Source organism: Megascapheus bottae, chromosome 13 (assembly GCF_031878675.1).
Source record: "Megascapheus bottae isolate mThoBot1 chromosome 13, mThoBot2.hap1, whole genome shotgun sequence".
Taxonomy (NCBI): Eukaryota; Metazoa; Chordata; class Mammalia; order Rodentia; family Geomyidae; genus Megascapheus; species Megascapheus bottae.
Window position 1 is genome coordinate 39,606,560 of NC_143521.1, and position 22,101 is coordinate 39,628,660.

The following is a 22,101-nucleotide window of genomic DNA, read 5'->3' on the forward strand; positions in this document are numbered from 1 at the left end:
CAAATAAACCATTCAGAAAAAGCTGGAAATAGAGCACTAGCCTTGAAAACCCAGGCCCCTAGTTCAAGCCTCAGGCCCAGCACACACACATACACAGTGTAAATGCTTAGGATATGGAAAAAGTTCAATGGAAAGAAATGAATACAACCCTGGAAACAAGCTCACCGACTGTGAACTGGGAGGCAGAGAGGAGAATAGTTTCCAAAAGACAGAGGCTCATTTAGGTGATGAGCACCAGATGCCAAATGGAGCTCAGGAGAGACAAAGGTGCTTTGATTAGCTTTAGGGGAGGAGGAGGGGGAGAAAACAAGCACTGGAGTGAGAGTAAACACAGCTCCCCAGCTCAGGCAACTCCCTAACCACCTGGGGGAAGGAACTTCTGCTGGTCCATGACAAGTCACCCCACAGCCTCATGTCTATCACAGGATGCTTATGGTGAAGAGGGATCTAGCAGTGTCTGTTTGTCCAAGCCCCCACAATGTGAGGTAGACTCCCTCAAACACTGTTTTGGGTCCACAGTCAGGCCGGGTTGGCCACCTTCCTGTAAGGCACTGTCCAGGAAACATTCTCTGTCACAGTGGCCTATGAGTAGGCTGAGAGGCCTGAGGACAACTGGGGAAAATCACTGAAATGATCACTGCATCAAAAGCACTGATGAACAGAGACTTGACTTCCTGAGGGAAGTTCGGGCTGTTATTTTGCAGTGAGAAGCAAACTTATTGACACCCTATTCAACTCAAAGTCCATTTCATCTGTGTACCTAAATAGGTGAGTGCCTCTAACTTATTCTTATTGTGCATATGTGTGTGCATGGTGGGGTGTACTATCTTTCACCACCCTGAATTACATTCTTGACAACCAGGTGTACTATCTTTCACCACCCTGAATCATATTCTTGCCTCTTGGCTCCAAAGTCTGATTGAAATCGGACTATTGTGTTATCAAGTTTATTATTAGATGGCCAATTAAAACAAAACACCAAGTTATTCACAAATCCAGAGAGTGCTAGAAGGACTGAACATGTAAAAGAATGGCTCTGCCATCAAGTGAGGGTGATGTGGCTTTGGCCACGCTGTTCACCTTTTGGGCCTCATTTGTGCGATGGGGATATTGAATTAAATGATGCTGAGAGCTCTTCTCAGACTTCAGCTGCTGGAATGAATGTGGGCTGGGTTCTGAAGAGGGAGTGATTGCCTTGGCTCAGAAGTTTTAACGAAAGTGGGGAATGTTGGCTCGTTTTCTCTGGAGTCTGTGTTCTCTGATTACAAAAGTCTGTCACTTTTGTAATACAGATTGCAAAGACCTCTGTTTTCTTCACTCTTCCCTGCTTGGAATATATACACCTCCAAATATTTTCTGTTAGGAACTCATTGTAATCATTACAATTTTATTAGCGTGAAATGCGAAATGTTTTTCTGTAGCTTTTAAAAATGGTGACACCCACTCTTCGTTTCTCATTTCTCATCCATTTTGAAAGGTGATCTCATGTATGCAGGCATTCACTTCCTCTCACTATCTAATTTCCTTTCTACTCATGTCATGTCCACATCTTCTGAAGCAACAGATCTTAATATTTCTTTCTTTACTTTTTTTGTTTTTGTTTTTCTTTTTTTTTGTTGGTCTTGACCTCTGGCCCTGGGCGCTGTCCTTGAGCTTTTTCCACTCAAGGTTAGCACTCTACCACTTTGAACCACTGTGCTACATCTGGTTTTCTGGTGGTTACTTAGAGATAAAGAGTCTCATGGACTCAAAGCCTGCCTGAGCTGGCTTTGAACCATGATCCTCAGATCTCAGCCTCCAGAGTAGCTGAGATTACAGGTTGTAAGCCACCAGTACCTGACAGATCTTAAGAATTCTTAATATTCGCTTTCCCAGTAAGTCTTCTTGATTCTAACACTGTGTCCAGAAATACCTATCTTGTGATTCAGAGCTTGCAGTAGCTTTTCACTGGTGTTATGGCAAAGATAGCTTACCATCATAGTTCTATGGACTATAATTTGCTTGGAGATAAGCCAGTCTGGGCAGTTTGGGGTTTGGGGATGTGTTTGTAATCTGCACAGTAGGAAGAAGATGAAATTACATCCTTAGTGATAGTGAGTGTGGGCAGGAATGTTATCAGGGGCTGTGTTCCCAGGTGGCTCACGCAGTTTTGTTCCTTTCTTTATCTGCAATCAGCACAAAGGACTTTTGCAAATTAGCAAATGGGAGAAACTGTTTTTGCCTTGATGATGCCTGGGAAGCAAGGACTGGCTGGGAACAGTGTGGAGTGTGCAGAACTGTTCCCATTCCTATATTACATGGCAGGTAGGGGAGGCGAGGGGGTAGGTATTGAGGCAGGGGGAGGTGTTGAGTGTTCAGGGGTATACTCACCCTAAGGCTTCCCAGTGTTCCTTTGTGCAAATTGCATCAAGTCTCTAGTTCTATGCATTCTAACTGCACCAGCACCCGCACTTAGGCAAGCTCATTTGCCTCCAATGAAAGATGCTGATGGAGATACAGAAAGGGTAAGAGCGACATCACCAAGCTCCCAGAACGAGAGGCATGGTTTGTCTCATTCCTACTTGCCCCAGCCTTGTGTTCCAACATGGAAGAGTAACACCAGAGGCCCAAAGGAAGATCTTCACTGGCGTCTGAACCCCAGAGCTATCAACAGCCAACCAAAGAAGGTAGGAATTTTCTAGTCCAGGTCAACAGGGGTCAACTCACCTACTCAAACCACCTAAGTTCTCCTACCAGCTTCCCTGTGAGCTCCTCAGGCCTTCCAACACACCCTTTGCTTCCCCTCCCTGCAGCTCCTCTGCTGTGGAGATCCCCCTACCGCCAGCTAGGGTCCCCTCCTGGAGAAAGCTGCATGCTGTCTCTCAGCGAGAGCTCCCCTTCTGTTCCTCATGGGGCTGGACACTTTGGCACTTTCCTCAAAGGCAAGGCAGGATGTGGTGACGTATTGAGAAATTGGATTGACATCTGTGTCCCTAGAAGATTGGGTCCTGGTCTATTGTTGACCTTGATGTCTCTACTATCTGGCTCAGGGCGTGGCCTCCATTGACACATGCTCAATGGGGAGCATTTATACTGGATTCTACTCAGCACCAATGGAAAAACAACCCTCTTTTCACCCCCAAACAGAAATTACTTTTTATGGGGTTACTTCACCAATGGGTGAATCTCCATAGGGAAAGGACTTCATGGTGGTATTTGCTTTTGTTTATTTATTTATTTTTAAAACAAGTATGCAAAGTCTATGCAGAAGAGTTTCCGTGAGACTTATCTCCAACTAACTGCACAAAAACCCAAGTGGCTCTGTGACTCAAGTGGTAAAATGCTAGCCTTGAGACAAAGGAGCTCAGGGACAGCACCCAGGCTGTGAGTTCCAGTCCCACAATTAGGAAAGAAAGAAGTATTCATTTAAAGAAGCATTTAATGGAAGAAAACCAAGAAAGAGGTAACAATGGTTGAGATGCATTGTATTCATACACTGACAGGCTGAGCTGAAAAAAAAAAAAGAAGACTTTAAAACTATTCCCCAGGTAGGCATTTAAACAGATAATTTCATGACAAGGAAATATATTTAGTTAGAAATTCAAGGGAAGTCCCCCATGGTCAAGTTGGAAAGTTCCTGCTAGTTTATGGTGTGGCTTTATCCAAGATAAAGGTGAGATAAGCTGAGAGAGACAAGGGGAATTAGACATGCCTTAATTCTCTCCTGCAGTCCTGGACCCAGGGTACTTCTCTGTTTCAAACTTCTCATTTTACATTGCAGAAAACTGGAGGTCCCAGAGACCGAGAATCAGGTACACTCAACATTTCCTATGTGCACACTGTGCTAGGTAAACATACCTTATAGGAAATAGTGTCCCAATGTGACAACCAAGGGGACTGAAATCTAGGGGAACTAGGGGAAATTCTTGAGATCCCACAACAAACAGCAGGCTTCAATGCTGCTCTCATTCTAGCCTCTTCCTGCACTGCCAGGCCTGACCTTAGCGAGTCACATCTTTGACTCACACAAGAAACATGGAGTCAATCAAATTCTTTTTGAGAGAAGAAAACATAACCCCTTGTCCCCCGGTTGTTTTAAAGGGCTCACATGAAGGTAATTTTGTTGGCCACCTGCACAGTACCACAAGATGCTCTATCTTTGAGAGCAGATTCTGATGTTTTCTGAAAATATGGATGTGTGTGTCAGCCTTTTGTAGTTACCTCTGCAAAGGACTTCAGTGGTAAACTTTCCAATTTGTTTTTGTTTATTTTGCTTTCGCTTTGTCTAGTTCACTGCCTGTCAAAGGTTGTGATTTCAGTCATTTCACCCTCTAAAGCTACTTTGGCTAATTTTTTTTTTTGATGACATAAAAGTCCTGCTCTTTTGCTCCATTAAATCCTGGAATCGAGACAGGGTATTAATAAAACAAACCCTCCAGCTTGCTCCTCTCCGTGAGCTGTGACCTTGGTACCGTACTTCCTGTTTTCAGGTGAAAGTCCTCAGAATCCCAGTGGAAGCCTGGGCTTGGGCACCAGGAAACATTGATCTCTCTGGAGAAAGCCAACAGCACACCCACAGCGGGGCCTAAACTCAGCCCCAAACTCAACCCCAAGCCTGGAGTCTGGGGTTGAGCCTGAGGTTGCAGTATGTCTCTGAAACCTTCATTCTGTCCACTTGTAGAACACTTGGCTCCCTTTACCAAAACTGAAATCCCACTGTTGATCATAAAACCTGTCCTGTCAAGTTGAAAAGAGAAACGTAGATAAATTGTACTCTGTGAACCAAAATCTTGACATTCTAGCCAATTATCTCCATTTTATGATTCTCTTCACGAGTGATTATATAACGACATTCGCCATGCCAAGTGAGTAGAAAAACAGGATTCAAATCCTTCTCACTGTAAAATGTCAGCATTCTTAGTGTCCCCACCCTCCTTGTCAGCGGTGAGCCAACCCTACTGGAAGGAAGCGACTGCTTTTAACTACTTTATTCACAGTATGGCCCCCGGGGCTGGAGATCTGGGTCCCTATTCCAGGCTTGCTTCCATTTGTGGAATATGACTGAGGAAGAGGGCTCCTTTCTCCAGCAGGGACTTGTTTTTCTTATGCATAAAATGTAGTGTGGAGCCAGGGGCTGGGAGTCATGCCTATAATCCTAGCCACTCAGCAGGCAGAGATTTGAGGATCGTGGTTCAAAACCAGCTCAGGTGGGAAAGTCGGTGAAACTCTAATCTCCAATGAACCATCAGATAGCTGGAAGTGGAGCTGTAGCTCAAAGTGGTATAGCTCTCAGTTTGAGCACAAAAGAACTCAGGGACAGTGTGCAGGACCTGAGTTCAAGTCTAAGACTATCACCACCACCAACAAAAAAGTATTGTGGATGTAGTAAGAGTCCTTTGAGATCATGATGCTGTTATTTGTGGATAATTGTACAACTTAATTGCTTAAGAAACAAGGTTAGCCAGGTACCTGTGGTTCATGCCTGTGGTCTTACTCAGGAGGTTGAGAGCTGAAGATCAGAGTTTGAAGCCAGCCTGAGGAACAAAGTCTTTGAGACTCTTATCTCCAATTAACCACTGAAAATGTAGAAGTGGAGTTGTAGAGCAACAGTCTTGAATGAAAAAGCTAAATGACATTGCCTAGGCCCTGAGTTCAAACCCTAATACCAAAACATACACACACACACACACACACACACACACACACACACACACACACACACACACACACACACACACACACACACACACACACACACACACACACACACACACACACACCATGGAGGGAGGAATGGAGAGAGAGAATAAATGGACTTAAACTTTTCCTCAGGGAGAGGAAAGGGGAAGAGAGAGGAAAGAGTGTAGAGACAGACAGGTTTGTTTGCATGTCATTTTTATCAGGCATTAGTTGTATGATGTTGGGTAAACAATTTTCCAAATCACAGTGGGAATATTACCTATTTCATATTAATGATGGGAGGAACTTTTCAGCTATTCATAGAATCTTGCATTCTCTTGGAGCCTCTAAAATGGTCATTTTTGCTCTCATCTCCCGTAAGCCAGGCATCTTATTTCTCCTTACTATTGCTTACCATTGCTTCAATGGTGTGCATGCACATTCATTTCATAAGTTAGACTCTATGTTCTTGGAGAACACCTCATATCTTATTTTAATTCTTTCAGCCTGTAAATTTTAAAAAGTATTCTTTTTTTTTGGTGCCAGTCCTGGCCTTGAGCTCAGGGCCTGAGCACTGTCATTGGGTTTTCTCAAGGCTAGAACTCTACCACTTGAGCCACAACATCACTTCCAGCTTTTTCTAGTATGTGGTACCAAGAAATTCAACCCGGGTCATTGTGCATGCTAGGCAAGCACTCTACCACTAGGCCAAACTCCTGGCCCCCTTAAGGTTTTGTTTTGTTTTGTTTTATTTATTTACTTTTAAGTTATACAAAACTCTGAACTGTGTGATTCTCAGTAGTGACTGTAGCATAATGCAGAAAGACAGTTGTGATAGGGCTTTGCCGGAAATCTAAAGCCTGTTCCATCTTTAGCCAGTTGCATCCTCTGCTTAATCTAGAAAAACACATCTGGTTCTCAGTTTCCCCATCTATAACATAGGATTTCTACTTTAACCTTTAGTGGTAAAAGAATACAGTTGGGTAAGTTATGTTAAGTGTGGCTGATGTAGCAGAGTTTGAAAATGGCCAGAATTCATGGCTGCTCTCTGAATCCTTGACATTCTCTAATATGACTCGGAAGAAGTAGTGTCTATTTCTCTATTCCCTGGATTTTAGTTGGCCTTCTGACTTGCTTTGAAAATAGACTGGCGGAGTGAGTTGCGTTTAGACCTCCTCGAAGGGGCTCCTTTCTACTCTCCCTCTTGGAATCATGTGGAGCCAACAGGGGGTCCAGCCTGTGCTAGTGGGTGAAGGGTGAGACTGAAACACAGCTGTCCCCTGGTATTCAGCCAAAATGCAGGGGCAGAGCCACTTTGGTGACCACAGAATCAAGAGGGATCGTGTAAAGGGCATTAGACTCACTTAGGTAGGCCCATCCCAAATGCCTATAGAATCGATCATAAACTAAGTAGTGCTTGTGTTAAGCTATTATGTTCCTGATACTTTGTTGTATAGCAATAGATCATTGATAGTGTATATAGGGGCAAATTTCTCAACAAACAGTGGCTAGTTTTTGAGAGAAGGTACTTAATTAAAAATTAATTTCAGGCCCGATGTGGTGGCTCATGCTGGAGATGGAGTTGTAATTTTGGGAAGATTATAATTTTGAGGCCAGTCCAAGCCAAAAGGCAAAGTGACATAAAAACAGGCCTTATTTTGACCAACTTGGTAATAAAAGGCTGTTCTGGTGTCCATTTAACTAATTTTAATCAAAAGTCAAGGTACTTTCACTTCCAGGAAAATTGAAGGTACTTCAGAGAAACTAATAGTTCACCTTGACCTCACCATCATATTTGTGTGTGTGTGTGTGTGTGTGTGTGTGTGTGTTTATACACACAACTCTATGTAAAAAAAGCAATAGGTTGTTGAAAACAGACGCATAACTGGCTTATTCTTCAATTAAAATCATTTTTGTGTGGTGGAAACAAGCTTTGAAGGGACCCAGCAACCCTGCAAACAGCAGAAAGATCACTGCATTGAAAAATGTGGCATATGCTTCTCTACCTGGAAAAAATACATATTTTGAAATGATTTGAATATTAACACTAAAGACCAGAGATACCTAACAGTTTCTGTTTTTTTTTTAATACAGATAAAAGCAAAACAAAACAAAAAAACCTCTATGAGCTTAATGGTAAGAGTACTCACTTAGCATGCACAAAGCCCTGGGTTCAATTCCTTGGCCCCACATACACAGAAAAAGCCAGAAGTGGTGCTGTGGCTCAAGTGGTAGAGTGCTAGACTTGAGCAAAAAGTGTTCAAGGACAGTGCCTAGGTCCTGAGTTCAAGCACCAGGACTGACACGTGCATACACACACACACACACACACACACACACACACACACACACACACACACACACACACACACAACCACAACACAAAACGGACATTGTTTCTCTAAATACCTTCTATATTGGATTCATTTTCCCCTCTTTTCTCATGTGGAGTTTTTGCAACAGCTGCCTACTGCCTTGTTTGTAATTTTTCTTTTTCTATTTATGTCATTGCAGCCAGAGGAAACTTTCTAGAATGAAGATTTGCTCTGCTTGAAACCCTTCAAAAGCTTCTCCCAACTGTAGGATCCCTGAGGACAGAGAGTATGTCTCAGCACCTTACTGACTACATGTTTGTTTCAACATACAAGCTGTCTCCCAAGCCAGGGAGAACCCATGTATCCAGTAGAAGAGTATTCATTGTTAGGGTAAAATCTGAGGTATGAGCTGGGAGTTTGGCATAGTGGTTGTGTGCTTGCTTAGCTTGCACAAGGACCTGGGTTCGATTCCTCGGTACCACATACATAGGGAAAAAAAAAGCCGGAAATGGTTCTGTGGCTCAAGTGGTAGAGCTCTAGCCTTGAGAAAGCCCAAGGACAGTGCTCAGTCCCTGAACTCAAGCCAGGACTGGCAAAAAAAAAAATCTGAGGTATGATATTCCTTTTATTTAATATTAATAATATGCATTACAACTGAGGAGTCTCTTTCTAAGATATCTAACAATTCGTACCTGCTTCATAATATTCGGTTTTGTTTTGTTTTAAGATAGGATCAATTTTATTAGTATATAAATTATATAAAATAATGGGTTTCTTGTGACATGCCTATGACATATTCACTCCTCATAACCTTCACTGATCTCTTCTCTCCAGCTGTCCCTTCTTCCAAAACAGTCCTTCTTCCTTTATGTCTTTTGTTTTTATTTAAAAATCTAGATAGGATCAGATACTTTCATCTTCATTACTAAAAATTCCAGCCTGTGTAGGTCACAATATTTACAGATACCAGGATTGGAATAGATGGAAGATTTATTATCTTCAAGAGTATTTGTGAGATCACCAGAGCAAGAAAAAACGCCAGCTGGGGCAGGGGTGGGGGTGGGGGGGTAGGGGGTAGGAAGGCCCCAGGGTTAAGCGATCTAGACAGACTACACCTGGGTGACCAGTCTGATGTAAATACACACCATAGGTGAGGGATACACCAATCTCATTCTCCCCTAGAATGGACAAAGAAGTTTCCAACTCTTCTACGTATGCTGATTCTCTGCAACCAGACAAAGGAGAAGAAAGACAAGCTGGGGGAAGGGGCTTGTTAACCCAGAACCCCAACGAATCCTGAGGATTATAGGGAACATCCCAGAACTAGGGGAACATGAAACTCCATCCAGACAGATGGACCCTGTTCCTGGGAGGTTGACATTCAGTCAGTGGGAGGTGGAGCCCTTTCCAGGAAGCACAGCCAATGGGCTCTTAGGGGCGGGGCTAATCGACCAGCAGCTCTGCTGTGTCCTTGGGCTGGGACTAGATTCTGTGGCCAGAGCCTAGCCCAGGTAGTGTTTCCAAGCTGAGAGAGCTGCTGGGTGGAAGTCAGGAAAAGTATTCCATTTTTAGGATAATAGAACATGTGGCGTTGATGAGCACGTTTTTGTTTTAAATTTCAGACATGCAAAAGCTCCAGATACACCAGTTCCTTTGAGATGGAGGGGGCTTTAATGTGGTTCTATTTCCCCCATTCTTAATATAGTAGTAGCTGAGAGATTAACTGAGAGAATGAAACAGAATCCAGCATCTTTAAAAAAAATCAGCAGCTACGTGGATTTATCAGGTCCCCAATGTTTCTCTACTTTAGTGATCATTTCCTCACAACAGCTAGGTGACAAACCACCCAGGGCATCCACACTGGGACCCAGCTTTGATCCCTTACCCCCTCCCCGTCCCCTGTCATGGCAGGCAGTCAACATCCCTTCTGTCATGATTTGAGCCACTGCACAGAAAACCGACTAAATTCACAGCGCACTTTTTTTTTTTTTGTACCACGACGGAAAACAAAACATTCGAAGTCCTCAGTCCAGGGACTGTTTCTACCTCCTGTCACTAGAAGAAAAACAAACAACAGAAAAAAACCACAAACAAACCCCAAAACTCTTCCCCAATGGTTTCATGAAAGCCCCGCCTAGGCCGGGGCCACCAAGGTCACCCGAACTACAGTGACCGACCTGAGAAATACTGCTTCATGATTAAATATGTGGCATTCTGTGACCATTTAACTGTTTGCACCCCTGCTGCTAGGTGTTGCCCGGTGGCTTCACAGTCACCCCTGTCGTCTACTACGTGGGCCACCAGCACTCCAAGACCGGGGACCCAAGGACATATCCAAGAAACCGCACCGGGGGTCACAGTCCACTTGGGTCTGACTTGACCCATGCTGCTATTGAGACAAGAGAGAAGGGGTACTTGGAGATAAGGAGGAACCCCTTCCTTTGCAGGCTGTGACATTTAAGTTCTCGGGCACTGTTGAAAAGTTCATTAAGTAGGGATTTAAAAGTAAAAAGAAAAATAAATAAGAATATATTTCCCACAACCAATTAGATGTCAGGAGTCACAAACCCCTCCGTGCTTTCTCAGCTTGAGCATTGGTCATCCTCCCCTTTGGATCCCCTTTTCCGCACTTCGGTGACTTGCTCTGGAGTCATCCAAAGGCCATTTCCTCCCTCCCCACCTCCTCTTCTGCCCTCCCTTCCCCCATCGCAGCCCTGAAGCAGCCCCAGGACCGAGACACCCCCCGCCCCCAAACCCGCGCCCGCGCCCCACGCGACAGCCCTCGGGGAATCCCGCTCCAAAGCCAAGTTCCGCAGGACTCCAGCCGGGCCCGGCGGGGCGCGCGGATCCCCGACGGTCCCTACCTGGGGCGGGGTGGTGGCAGCGGCGGAGGCGGCTCCGGGGCCGCGGCGCCCATGGCTTCGGGAGCGCTGGCGCGGGGAGAGGCAGGCGAGCGGTGGCGGCTCGGTGCCCCGGACCCGGCGCGCGCTCCAGCCCCAGCCGGGCGCGCGGTCATTGGGCCCGTGCGTCACGTGGCGCGGCCCGAGGCGAACCTCCCCGGAGGGCGGGCGGGCGGGAGGGCAGGCGGGCGTAACCCTTTACCTGCGCGCCCAGGACGCGGCTGCCCGCCGGGCTCCGCGCCCTCCCCGGGCCCCCAGCCCCGGCGCGTGCCACCTGTTCGTCCTCCCCGGAAAGTCCTGGCGCCGACGTGTGTGTGTGTGTGTGTGTGTGTGTGTGTGTGTGTGTGTGTGTGTGTGTGTGTGTGTGTGTGTGTGTGTGTGTGTGTGTGTGTGTGTGTGTGTGTGTCGACTTCCCTCTGATGGGGACCATCTCCTCCCGGCAAACGAGTTGGGGCTCCTCACTCTCCGTGCTGGCATGAGTGGCTTAGACCCGAGAGGGAGGCGAGTTGGGCCGCCGCCACCCAGAGAAATCCTCGGGACTGCACCTCCGTGGCGCGTCCTAAGGGTCACCGTGGGAACTCCGCCCCCGCCCCCCCCCACTTCTTCCTCCCTCCTCCTTTGCTTTTTCTTGGGGGTCTCCCGAGCGTTCGGTCACCAGCCAGCCAGCCAGCCAGCCAGTGGCGTTCCCCCCGAGGCCGGTTGCCATTCGTTTGCCTAATAGGATGGAGAACTGATTGCTTAATCCGAAATTCGATTTAAGATTTGGACTTTTTTTTTTTTAAATCACCTGAAGCCCTAGTGGGGCTTAGCCAAGGAAATAGGTTGAGCAACGGCGCCATCTAGCTCACCCTCTTCTGTCTTTACCGTTCAGCATAACCAGGGAGTTAAGAATACTTACTACCCCTGGCTTCTTTCCCCCCCTAGCGCCCCCCCCCCCCCCCGTCCAAGTCCTGGGGCTTGAACTCAGGATCTGGACACTGTCCTTGAGCTTTCTCAGGGCAGTGCTGCACCACTTGAGCCACAGACCACTTCCAGCTTTTCCTCTGGTACCAAGGAATCGACCCCAGGGCTTCCTGTATGCCAGGCACTCTACCATTAGGCTACACTCCTGGCGCTAGGCCCCGACTTTTCCATAAAGTCAGTGGTTCTGGCTCCATTCATAAGCGTTTATCACACTCTTGATGTTGATGATACCCAGATTCACTTTTGAATCACTTTTGTTTTTCAGGTGAATTCACATTTCCATTGACATATACATTGTTCCAGACTAATAAGGTTTAAAGCTAGTTTGTTTGAGAGAGTTTGTCAGCAAATGTTTCAATTACTTTGTTTTTTTTTTTTTAAGAAGGCAGTCAGTACTGAGTATTAAGCCTAGAGCTTTCTGTTAGGCAAGCACTCTGCTACCTGAGTTATGCCAGCCATACAAAATTTTAAACAGTTTATAGTATCAACTTACATTTGTAACAGGAAAACTTCGTCAGAGGCAGCAAGATGCCTGAGAAGAGAATATGGATTGGATTATGTATCTCAGATTTCTCACTGGGGTTGACAAACTATTGCTAATTGCCAGAAGCAATGTCTTGCTTTAATGTTTATTCTATGATTTTCTTCATTTCCTATAAATTTTACATTTAGAACTCAATATCTACTTAATTTCACTTTGAACTGGATTTGAGGTTTCCATCTGAAAATCACTGTATTTTGCTCCTGACTTTAGCATTCTTTCTATCGCTGTCTGTAATCGAGTTATTACACTTTTTTTTTTTTTTTGGCTGATCCTGGGACTTGAACTAAAGGCCTGGGCACTGTCCTTGAGGTTTCTCAAGGAAAGTGCTCTATCACTTGAGCCACATCACCACTTCTAGCTTTTCCTATGTGGTAATCCAGGAATCGAATCCAGAACATTGTGCATGCTAGGCAAGCACTCTACCACTAGGCCACACTTCCGGCCCAAGTTCTTACATATTATTATTATTATTATTATTACTATTACTATTATTATTATTATTAATGACAGTTCTGGCTTGATAGGGCCTGAGCCCTGTCCTTGGGCTTTCTCAAGGCTATAACTCTATCCCTTGAGCCACAGCTTTTTTTTCTTCTCTATGTATGTGGTACCAAGGCATCGAACACGAGTTGTCGCACATGCTAGGCAAGCCCTAGGCCCCCTTACACTTTTTATCTTAGATCATATAGTGATTTCTTCAGATCTTCCAGTTTCTGGTTTTCCCACTCTGAATGCTCCTGAGAAGCAAGCACTGAGCCATTCAAGGCAAAATGCCTCCCCAAACCTCCTCAAAACCTTCTCCACTATTTTCTGTTGACAACTTAGTAAAGTCTAAATACTAGCACAGTCTTTGAAGTCATCCAAAATATATGCTCTTTTTCCTTATGAAGCTTCCTTTGTTTGAAATGCCTTTTTGACATTGACATCTAACTCCTACTTAATTTCAAAACCTCAGTTATCTCTTAAACAGTAAAACATCATACTTTTCTTGATCTTCAGTTTATTGCTCCACTGACATGTGTTTTCAACACAGAATTCCCTTCCTTCCTTCCTCCTCCTTCCCTCCCTCCCTCCCTCCCTCCCTCCCTTTTCCTGGTAGTATCAGGGTTTGAATTCAAACCCTTGAATTTGCATGGTTGCTTTCTTAGCTGAGACTCTATGAGCCATGCTTCTAGCCTGGCCTTTTACTGGTTATTTTTTGGAGATGGAGTCTAATGGACTTTTCTATCTGGGCTAGCTTGAACTGACATCCCTTGGATTTCAACCTCCCGTGTAGCAAGGGTTACAGGCATAATTCACCAGCTGGCTTTCACGTTCATTAACAGTGTTTCATAGTCATATATCTAGTTTAATTGTGTATCTTTTGGTTGTAACATTTTGGATAGTAATGCAGGACTAATTTTCAAGTCATCCTAGACATGACTTGACCTTAGACATAGCAAGTATGCTATATTTGAGGAATTCTTGACTATGAACATGAAATGCTTTTATGCAAATATTGATGATTGGCTCCAAATTTTCTTCAAGAATTGTAAGAGAAGATTTTTAACTCTCATTTGAAAGAGATAGCTTGGAATTCAAGAAGGAATTGCCTGGAATAGGAGAGCAACTAGTTTTCAGTAGGGCGAAACTTTAAACAGAAGCTAGTATCATCCACACATAGACATGGGCAGTAGACCCAGTAGATCAGTAGATAATGGTTATGTTTTTTTTATTGTTCTTGTTAGTACAGGGAATTGAAAACACAGACTTGAGATCAAGCTACTTTTTCTCTCTCCCTCTTTTCCTCCCTCTCTCCTTCCCTGCCCTCCCTTATCCTCCCCTCTCTTTCCAGATAGGGTCTTTCACTTTTGCCTTGAGACTAAGATTCTTTTGAGCTAGGCTGAGACCAAGATCTTCTTGCTTCCCTTTCTGTAATGGGACTGTGGTGGTGTGCTACCATGCCTTGTTTATTTTGTACTGTCCCCCACCCCACTGTCCTCAAGCCTCAGAAGGAAGCTTTTGTACTTGCCTTTGCACTTGCCCAGAGAACTTGTTTTCCTACTGAGGCTGAAATCCTAGAAAGCATTTTATTGACCTGGTTCAGTAACTAATGTGTGTACCTGAAAAACCTGGGGGTTTGCATCAACTTTCAATGATCTCTCATCTCCAAGGCAGAAAAGAGGTTGTTGTTGCCAAGTCCTAAGACCACAGTGATGTCATATTGTTCAGCTCTTTTCCTTAACCCTCGATTTCTAGACATTGTCTTCTGTAAATAGGGAACAATAATAGCAGCTAACAGTGCTGTCGTGAAGACTGCAAGGCTTTAGTACCAGCAGAGCTCCAAGAATAGTGCTTAGTGCATTGGTTAAAAGCACTGGCAAGTATGAATAAACACAGTTACTTAAGTCTCTAATGAGTTCTGCCAATGACAGGGGAGAAAAGCCAACAGTTCACAAATCCAAATGGTTTATCTTTTATTCATACAAATAATACATACACAAGACTGCATATTGTTTGAAGACTGAAATAATTTTCTAGTGTAACAACTCTGTAACAAAATCTAACTAAATGTAACATTTATGAAAATATAAATCTCTGATTAGATAATTCTTCCCAACAATACAAAGTTTACATAAAAACATTCAATGTGAGCTATCAGTTGCAAACAAGTTAGAAAAAAAATCATTCAAGTCACTTGTTATATTCTATTGGCTTTTACATAGAACATTCACACAATACATTTAATCCACCTAGTCATTTAATTCTCAGAAACATGGTATGGAGGTTCCACTAACAATTACAGGGGTAAGAATGGGTTGCCTGAAGAGCTAAAAAGCATTGACTCACACAATCTATTCCAGGCATTTCAGAATATGAGTCTGAGCTATCAGCTAAACCAGGAGGAACATACGGAAAAGTCTTTCACTATGGAGAAGGGCATTTATATAGGAGTTACATCTTTCCATGCTTACATGTTACACTTCTTTCCAGAGTAAAGTACATTTGACTTAGATTTGCCATAGGTTAGATCCCTTTGTTATTTCCCTTAGAGGCAACCTTCACAATGGCACTATATTGTTTTCTCCCATTATTTCCCAGCATCCTTTCCAGGGTTCTTTTGCTGTCCACAGAACAACACATTGGTGAAATTAAAGTTATGGCTCAGGGTACATGATGAGTTCATGGCAGAGCTGGAAAGAAAATAAGTCTATTCCTTATTCATTATTCTTAGTACAGACATTGTCACCTTCAAGGAAATGCAAACCAAATCTCCACCAGGGGCCTCTCTGGAAAGTTATTCAAGGATATGCCATGTGGTAGGTACAGAAGGTAGAAAATAAGCTTTCCTTCTAAGGTGTAATATTTCCTTTCAAACAGGTGAACTCACTTAAAAAAAAGAAAGAAAGAAAACCATTTCACAGATTCTGCTTTAAAATGGGCAAATCAGAGACTTCAGTCCAGGAATGAAACAGATAAAGAAGCCAGGTAAAAAGTATTACAAACAGGGTCAGTAAAGAGCCACTGGACACCCTTAAGATGTGTGAAATAGTTTAGCACAAGGACAGGCATATTTAGTTTGTCCCCTAGTATTTGGTCATCTATCTGCTTTTTACACACAAAAAAGAGGAGGAATGTGAGTAAGGCAATGTCACCAGTATTCTAGAGATGGCATGTTAAATAAGCTTGCTTTCTTTTTAAATTAAGATCTACTTCTGTGATTTAAGAAATCATTAGGTTACCATACAACTGACTGAGTAGCAGAGATTATTATTAGGACAACAATAGAAATGAGCAAGTGTTTTGATTAAATATGTAATTCCTTTCTTGTACTTCTTTATACTCAAGCACAAATACACATTTCAAAAAGATATGAAAAAATGTGGCTTGTTATTAAACAGGGTCATTTGCAACCCAGGAAAAGAGTTTAAAAAATCACATATTCCATTATACAGAAACCCCTTGCATGCAACTGTTGCAACTGTATTACAATGAAGACCGACTGTCTATATTCAATAGCCCTGTGGTTGGTAGGTAGTTCTGGCCCCAGTCAGTTCACAGTCTCCTATTTTGTGTCATGTATCACTTGGGAATTTAGGAATACATATGGGCATTTTGTTACATGATGTATGCACCTTTAGACCTCTTATCTGTAGACTAGGTTTACACAGTTGTCAGGATCAGAAAATGTAAAGAGAGATTAAGGCTGTGTTTTACATATCACGAAATCATGTGAAGTTAAGCAGCTCTTTGTCTTTGTGATTTCAATTGGTTTTTGTAATACTAGTTCCGATCCAAAGGGTCCATTCTACACCTCCAGCCTTGCTCATCTGAACTGGTGGAATGTGTTACATGTTGCTTCTTAGTCCATGGCTAATTGTGAAATGTTTTTTCTTGTCTAGATAAAATACACATTGAAATGCCACTGCTAGAAAATTCTGTTATCCCTTCTTCATTCCTGGATATATTTTGATGAAAATATGGAGCTCCAGTCCAATCTCCTATTTCTATTCATTCTATGAAGGTGGCAACAAAACAATGGAATTCCACCATCTTTCCTATCTTTTAAGAAATGAGTAGTTGGTCATTTGTGACACTGAAGATGCACTTGGCCTTTTCTTTTGGATGTGGATTGTGGATTTCCACCCAGAAGAATAAAAGCTTTGTCAGTTATCAGTGGCATAGCTGTGGCTCCTGGATTCAAGGGCAGAGCACATCCGATCATAACAAGAGTTGTGTTTCTTGGAGGGTGTGGCTTCGCTAGACTCCGAGGAGTCACTCACCGTGATGGGACTGTCTCTTGCAAACACCTCTGTGGATTCTCTCCATAAGCAATCCACAGACACTTTAAAGCAGTAGCTGTTGGTCTTTGGCCTGGACGTCTGTGTTGCATTGTTGAAGATCTGTCTGCTATTTGAAGTGGCGATTTTAATTTTTAGAGCAGCATCTACTCGGTCCACCACCGTGTAGATCCCGATACTACCGTCATCAAAGCCCACAATGATGTTCAGGTGCCTCTGAGAAAGCGCAAGGAATGTTGGTGTTTTATAGAGGGAACAAGCACCGATATTTTTGCCATCGGCCAGTCGCATTACAATTAAACTAGATATTGCATCATTTTCCTCCTCCTCCTCCTCTCCATTCCGGAAACATATGTATACCAGATAACGGCCATCTCGAGACAGCCTCTGCCTCCAGACGACCCCAGAGGCATGAACCACCCTTAATTTACCACTGTGCAAATCCAGCACGTTGATATTTTCATCTCCCCGGGACAGAATGCCTAGCTTGCCATTGGGAGAAATTTCGAAATCCTCCAGATGTTTCAGGAAGTTGCTGGGAAGCTGCACACGTCGGCAGATGACTTCCTCAGTCAGGCTCCAGACATTCACCGTCTCCGCCGAGGTGATAAACACAACGATGTCGGGACAATCGGGGATCAATTTAAAATTCACAATGGTGGTCCCATCTTCACAGCAAAACTTCTTAGTGATGCTTCCAGTCCAGAGACTGACCGCCAGCACTTTGCTCTTGGTCATTCCAACCACAAAGGTATTTGCAGAGGTGATAAAGGCGTTTTGCAGAGTGGTGAGAATGTTGCATATCCTGTGCCCAGTGGCCAGTCTCCAAACCCTGGAGGCGTTTTCCTCACAGAGTGAGACCACAAACTGGTCATTGTGTGTGATCAGCAGCTGAGATATCCTCTGGCCATTAATTCGGAAGAGGTTCTCTCCGCTGCTGGTGTGCCACACGTACTGGCTGCTTTTGTCATCGGAAGTCACCATTAGATCTCCAGCGGAGGTTAACACACAGTGTTCAACGATTCCATCATGCTTAAATACTGCTTCAATGAACCCGCTGCTGAAGTTCCATTTGTGAACACAGTCCGAGCCATCTAGGGAGTAAATGATTTCCCCCCGAGCAGGCAACACCAGACTTTGGATGGGTTTTCCAGTCTTGTCTATGTTCGACATAGCCGTGATGATATCAATGTCCCAGATGGAAAGAACACCGCTGGTAGACAAAGACAACAGCATGTTGTGGTGACTCGATTTTACTAACTTGACGATGGAACCTGAGATTTCCTGCAAGCTTGCCATGCATTGCCCTGTGTCCCGCCTCCAGAAAAACACGGCTGAGGTATTCTCCATGGTTGCGATGATACAGTCCCCATTTTTGGACAGCACGGCAGATATGAAACGTTCGTTGTGTTTGGCTCGGAACTTTTCTGCCACCTTCCACATGCCGGTGTCTAGGAGCTCGATGCTGAGGGCTTTACAGATCAGAATGGCACTTTGGTCTTCGGAAAGTTCAATGCTGACCACTTCACTGTCCTCTCTACGGCAGTCAAAGTCATCTGTCAGCTGGGGGTTGGAGATATCTTCAGTATTCCAAACAGAAAGACTTCCCTCGCTATCCACCATCACCATCTCTTGAGCCGTGTCCAAAATAAGAAGAAACTTCACAAACCCACCTGAGAATTCCGATGTCACTGTACATAACTTTTCTCCACTCCCTAAGTGGAATATGGTGGTGGTATTCAGATACTGTCCACAGAAAGCATACACTCCATCCAGCGAACACTGGACACAGGTCACTTCATACCAGCAATGAAACTGGTAGAGAGGCCATCCATAGAGCAGATCGATGACAGTGACATCTTTGCTGGCTTCCAGCCATGCCAGGGCATGGTTGACGGACAATGTGAATCCATTGATATAGGTGGCACCACTTCCATGCTTGGTCCCTTTGATTTCTACTTCAGACAGGAGACAGGAATTGAGGTTGTCATAAACCAGCAAGGTGTTATTTGTTGTTGCCACCACAAGGTACTTTTCATCACTGGTGAGTTTCATGCCCAGGATGACAGACTGGGAAGTAGTGATTTGCCTGAGTAGCTGGCGACTTTCTACATCCCATGTGCTGATGGAGCCATTTTCTAAGGCTGTGAGTACAGTGCTGGGGTTACAGGTAGGCAAAATCTCTGTGACATGCAGGTGACTGGATGACAAGGGCAGACGCTCGGGGCTGTATGCTACATCCATGGATGAATGCAGTGGCACGATGGAGCAGTATTTGGGCCCGTCTTTGTCACATTCTAAAAGAAGGTGTCGGAGTTTTGGCAGGGAACTCACAACAGGCAGCAGCCTTTGCTGAAGTTCTGCAGAGAGGGAGCCAGGAAATGCAATCACCTTGTTTTTGATGCTACGGAGGATGCTGGCCAGGAACTTCAGCTCTTTTTCTTGTGAATAGTTATAGGCCAGCTCAATGTCTGCAAGCACTTTGTCAAACTGGCCGATTTTGACCATGGTATAAAGCCAGCTGAAGTTCATGATGATTCCATATAGCAGGTCATCCGTTTTTCCACACCTGGTCAGGTGGTACAAAAGCTCAGACATTTTCCGGTGATTGACAAAAAAGATGTCGGGCTCCAATGGATTGCACTGGAAAACCCAGGGTTGATCAGGTGCCTGCCTGTCAAAGGACGCCTGTTCCATGAAGTGTTTTTCTTCCTCCAGCAGGCTTCTGCTCTCCAAGTCGAAGCAGCCATTCAAACAGGAATCTTCAAGGCAGAATGCTTTTCTTCTTCCCCCAGACCATACCCCCAGGAAATAATCTGCCAGGATGGTGTGCATTTCTCGCAGATTGCTCTCATCCTGCAGGTAGAGTTTTTGGGCTATGAGGTGCAGATGTCTATTGGCCCAGACCAGGAGTGTGACATTCTTCACGTGCCTTTCTATTAAATATCCGCTGAGACCCTCCTTGAGCCTGGCGATGTGCAGGTATGGTACTCTCAGGGGATTGCTGGGCCTGGCATTCTCATTGAGCTCATTCATAACATTGTTATCTAGTGCCAACACATCTTCCAGTTCCATTTCACTTAATCCCATTTTGGCCATTGTGATGTAACCCAGAGCCCTAGACACCAATTTCTGACCACACTTCTTCTCCAAGCACCAGAATAACTGCTCGATACTATCATGAACCGTGACACAGAGGGAAGATTCGTCAACATCTTTGTGGGATCTCCAATGCCTCACCTCCCTGAAGGTCAAATTCACAAACATGGGCAGTGTACACTTTGAGAATGCGTTGTTTACATAAATCTGCTGGCCAGATGTGACCTTCCTTTTGACCCTCAGCAGCTGGTGTTTGAGGACCTGACTGCACATCTTCCTATCCCGAGGAATCAGCTCGATGTAGTTGTCTTCTTCATGGATAAGGCACCTTAGTTTCTGCAGGATCCCATGTTTGTTGGGCAGTGTGGAAAGGATGATACGAACGAAGCGGGGAAGGTGAGCAGGCAGCCACCAGAGCTTTCGAGCATCGTCATTCTCTGAGAGCTGTTCCAGGGCGTCAAATATGATCACCAGTGGTCTCTGCAGTGAAGACTCGTTCAAAAGGTTTATAAACAAGTCCCGGAGGTCATGGATTTTCTTAGGGTAGCTTTGAACCAGACACCGGTAGTTGACTGCAAGTTGTTCACAAACACTTAGCAAGAGAGTCCTAAGGTCAGTGCTCATGTCTGTGGTTCCTAGAAATCTCACGATGACAACTGGGTCAGATTCTGGTCCTGTGTCTTCATGGAGCCAGCCATAAGCCTAAAACATAAGTCTGGAGTTTAGAATGGGGCTATGTATTTACAGAGTTGTAGTCAATAGCTCTCCTCTCTAGGGCTTAACGTTGAAAATATCTACCATGCAGATAGTGTCTGATAACCAAAAGTTCCAAAACCCCTCTGGGAATGCCACAAAGTGACCACAAACCCCAAGCACCGAAATCTACAGGTGAGACTGTCCCTCCCTCAGTGGGAAGTAAAATAGTAGTGACATATTACTGAATCAAACATTCTTCACAATAATTACAAAGCATTTCATAAAACTAAATCTACATAACTAGTGTGGTCAGTTTTTCACCACCAAATCCTCAAATCTTGGCATAGTTGTTGGCACATACCAGGTGCTTAATGTTTGTTTAATGATTGGATTAAGTAATGATTACACCAACTTAGGGGCTGGGAGTTTGGTCTAGTGGTAGAGTGATTGCTTAGTATACACGAAGACCCCGGTTCAATTCCTCAGTACCACATACATAGAAAAAAGGCAGAAATGGTACTGACGCTCAAGTGGTAGAGCTCTAGCATTGAGAAAAAGAACCCAAGGACAGTGCTCAGGCCTTGAATCCAAGCCCAGGACTGGCCAAAAAAAAAAAAGAAAACCCCAACAAAAACCAAAACATTACACCAACTTAAATGTTTATTTATGAAGAGTCTATAATTGGCTGACCATATTTTAAATTAATTAGAGTGCAATAAGAAATTCAATATTAATATAATATTGAATATATTATTCATGGATACTTTTGTGTGCTAAAGGAAAATAATATTATTATTCTTGGCATAAAAACAATAATGTTGGCTGAAAGAAGTTTGCTAAATGTTGTGCTTTATAACAGGCAGTTCAGTGTATCTCATACAGCCATCTTCCTCATATCGTCTCTCTGAAGGGTGAATGGGATTATAGTATCATTTAGTAAGAGGAAACTGAGTTCCAGTCTAAACAAATAACATGTTCAGATTTAAACAATTATGAGATAAAGTGTCTCAGTGCCTTTTATTCCACTTCCTCTTTCCTCTCTCCCCCTCTCTTCCTTTCCCTTCTTCCTACCCTCTTAGTCCTCTCTCTCGCTCTGTCTCTTTGTCTCTCTCTCCCTCCCCCTCTCTTCTTTCAATGGTCAAAAT

At 44.1% G+C, this 22,101-nt stretch overlaps 2 protein-coding genes across 2 annotated transcripts in view; both read right to left on the minus strand.

The window, feature by feature from the left end:
* The window catches only part of Pgcka1 (PDCD10 and GCKIII kinases associated 1), a 67,821-nt gene extending 56,883 nt beyond the window's left edge, over positions 1 to 10,938 (minus strand). Inside the window, exon 1 of the mRNA XM_090343728.1 lies at positions 10,838 to 10,938. The gene's annotated coding sequence lies outside the window, so the exon portion shown is untranslated. The remainder of the gene's footprint in view (positions 1 to 10,837) is intronic.
* A 4,580-nt stretch (positions 10,939 to 15,518) lies between these two features.
* Positions 15,519 to 22,101, minus strand: part of Nwd2 (NACHT and WD repeat domain containing 2) — a 124,001-nt gene continuing 117,418 nt past the window's right edge. Inside the window, exon 7 of the mRNA XM_090343729.1 lies at positions 15,519 to 20,962. Coding sequence (XP_090199855.1) covers positions 17,027 to 20,962 — 3,936 coding nt within the window. The 3' untranslated portion in view covers positions 15,519 to 17,026. The remainder of the gene's footprint in view (positions 20,963 to 22,101) is intronic.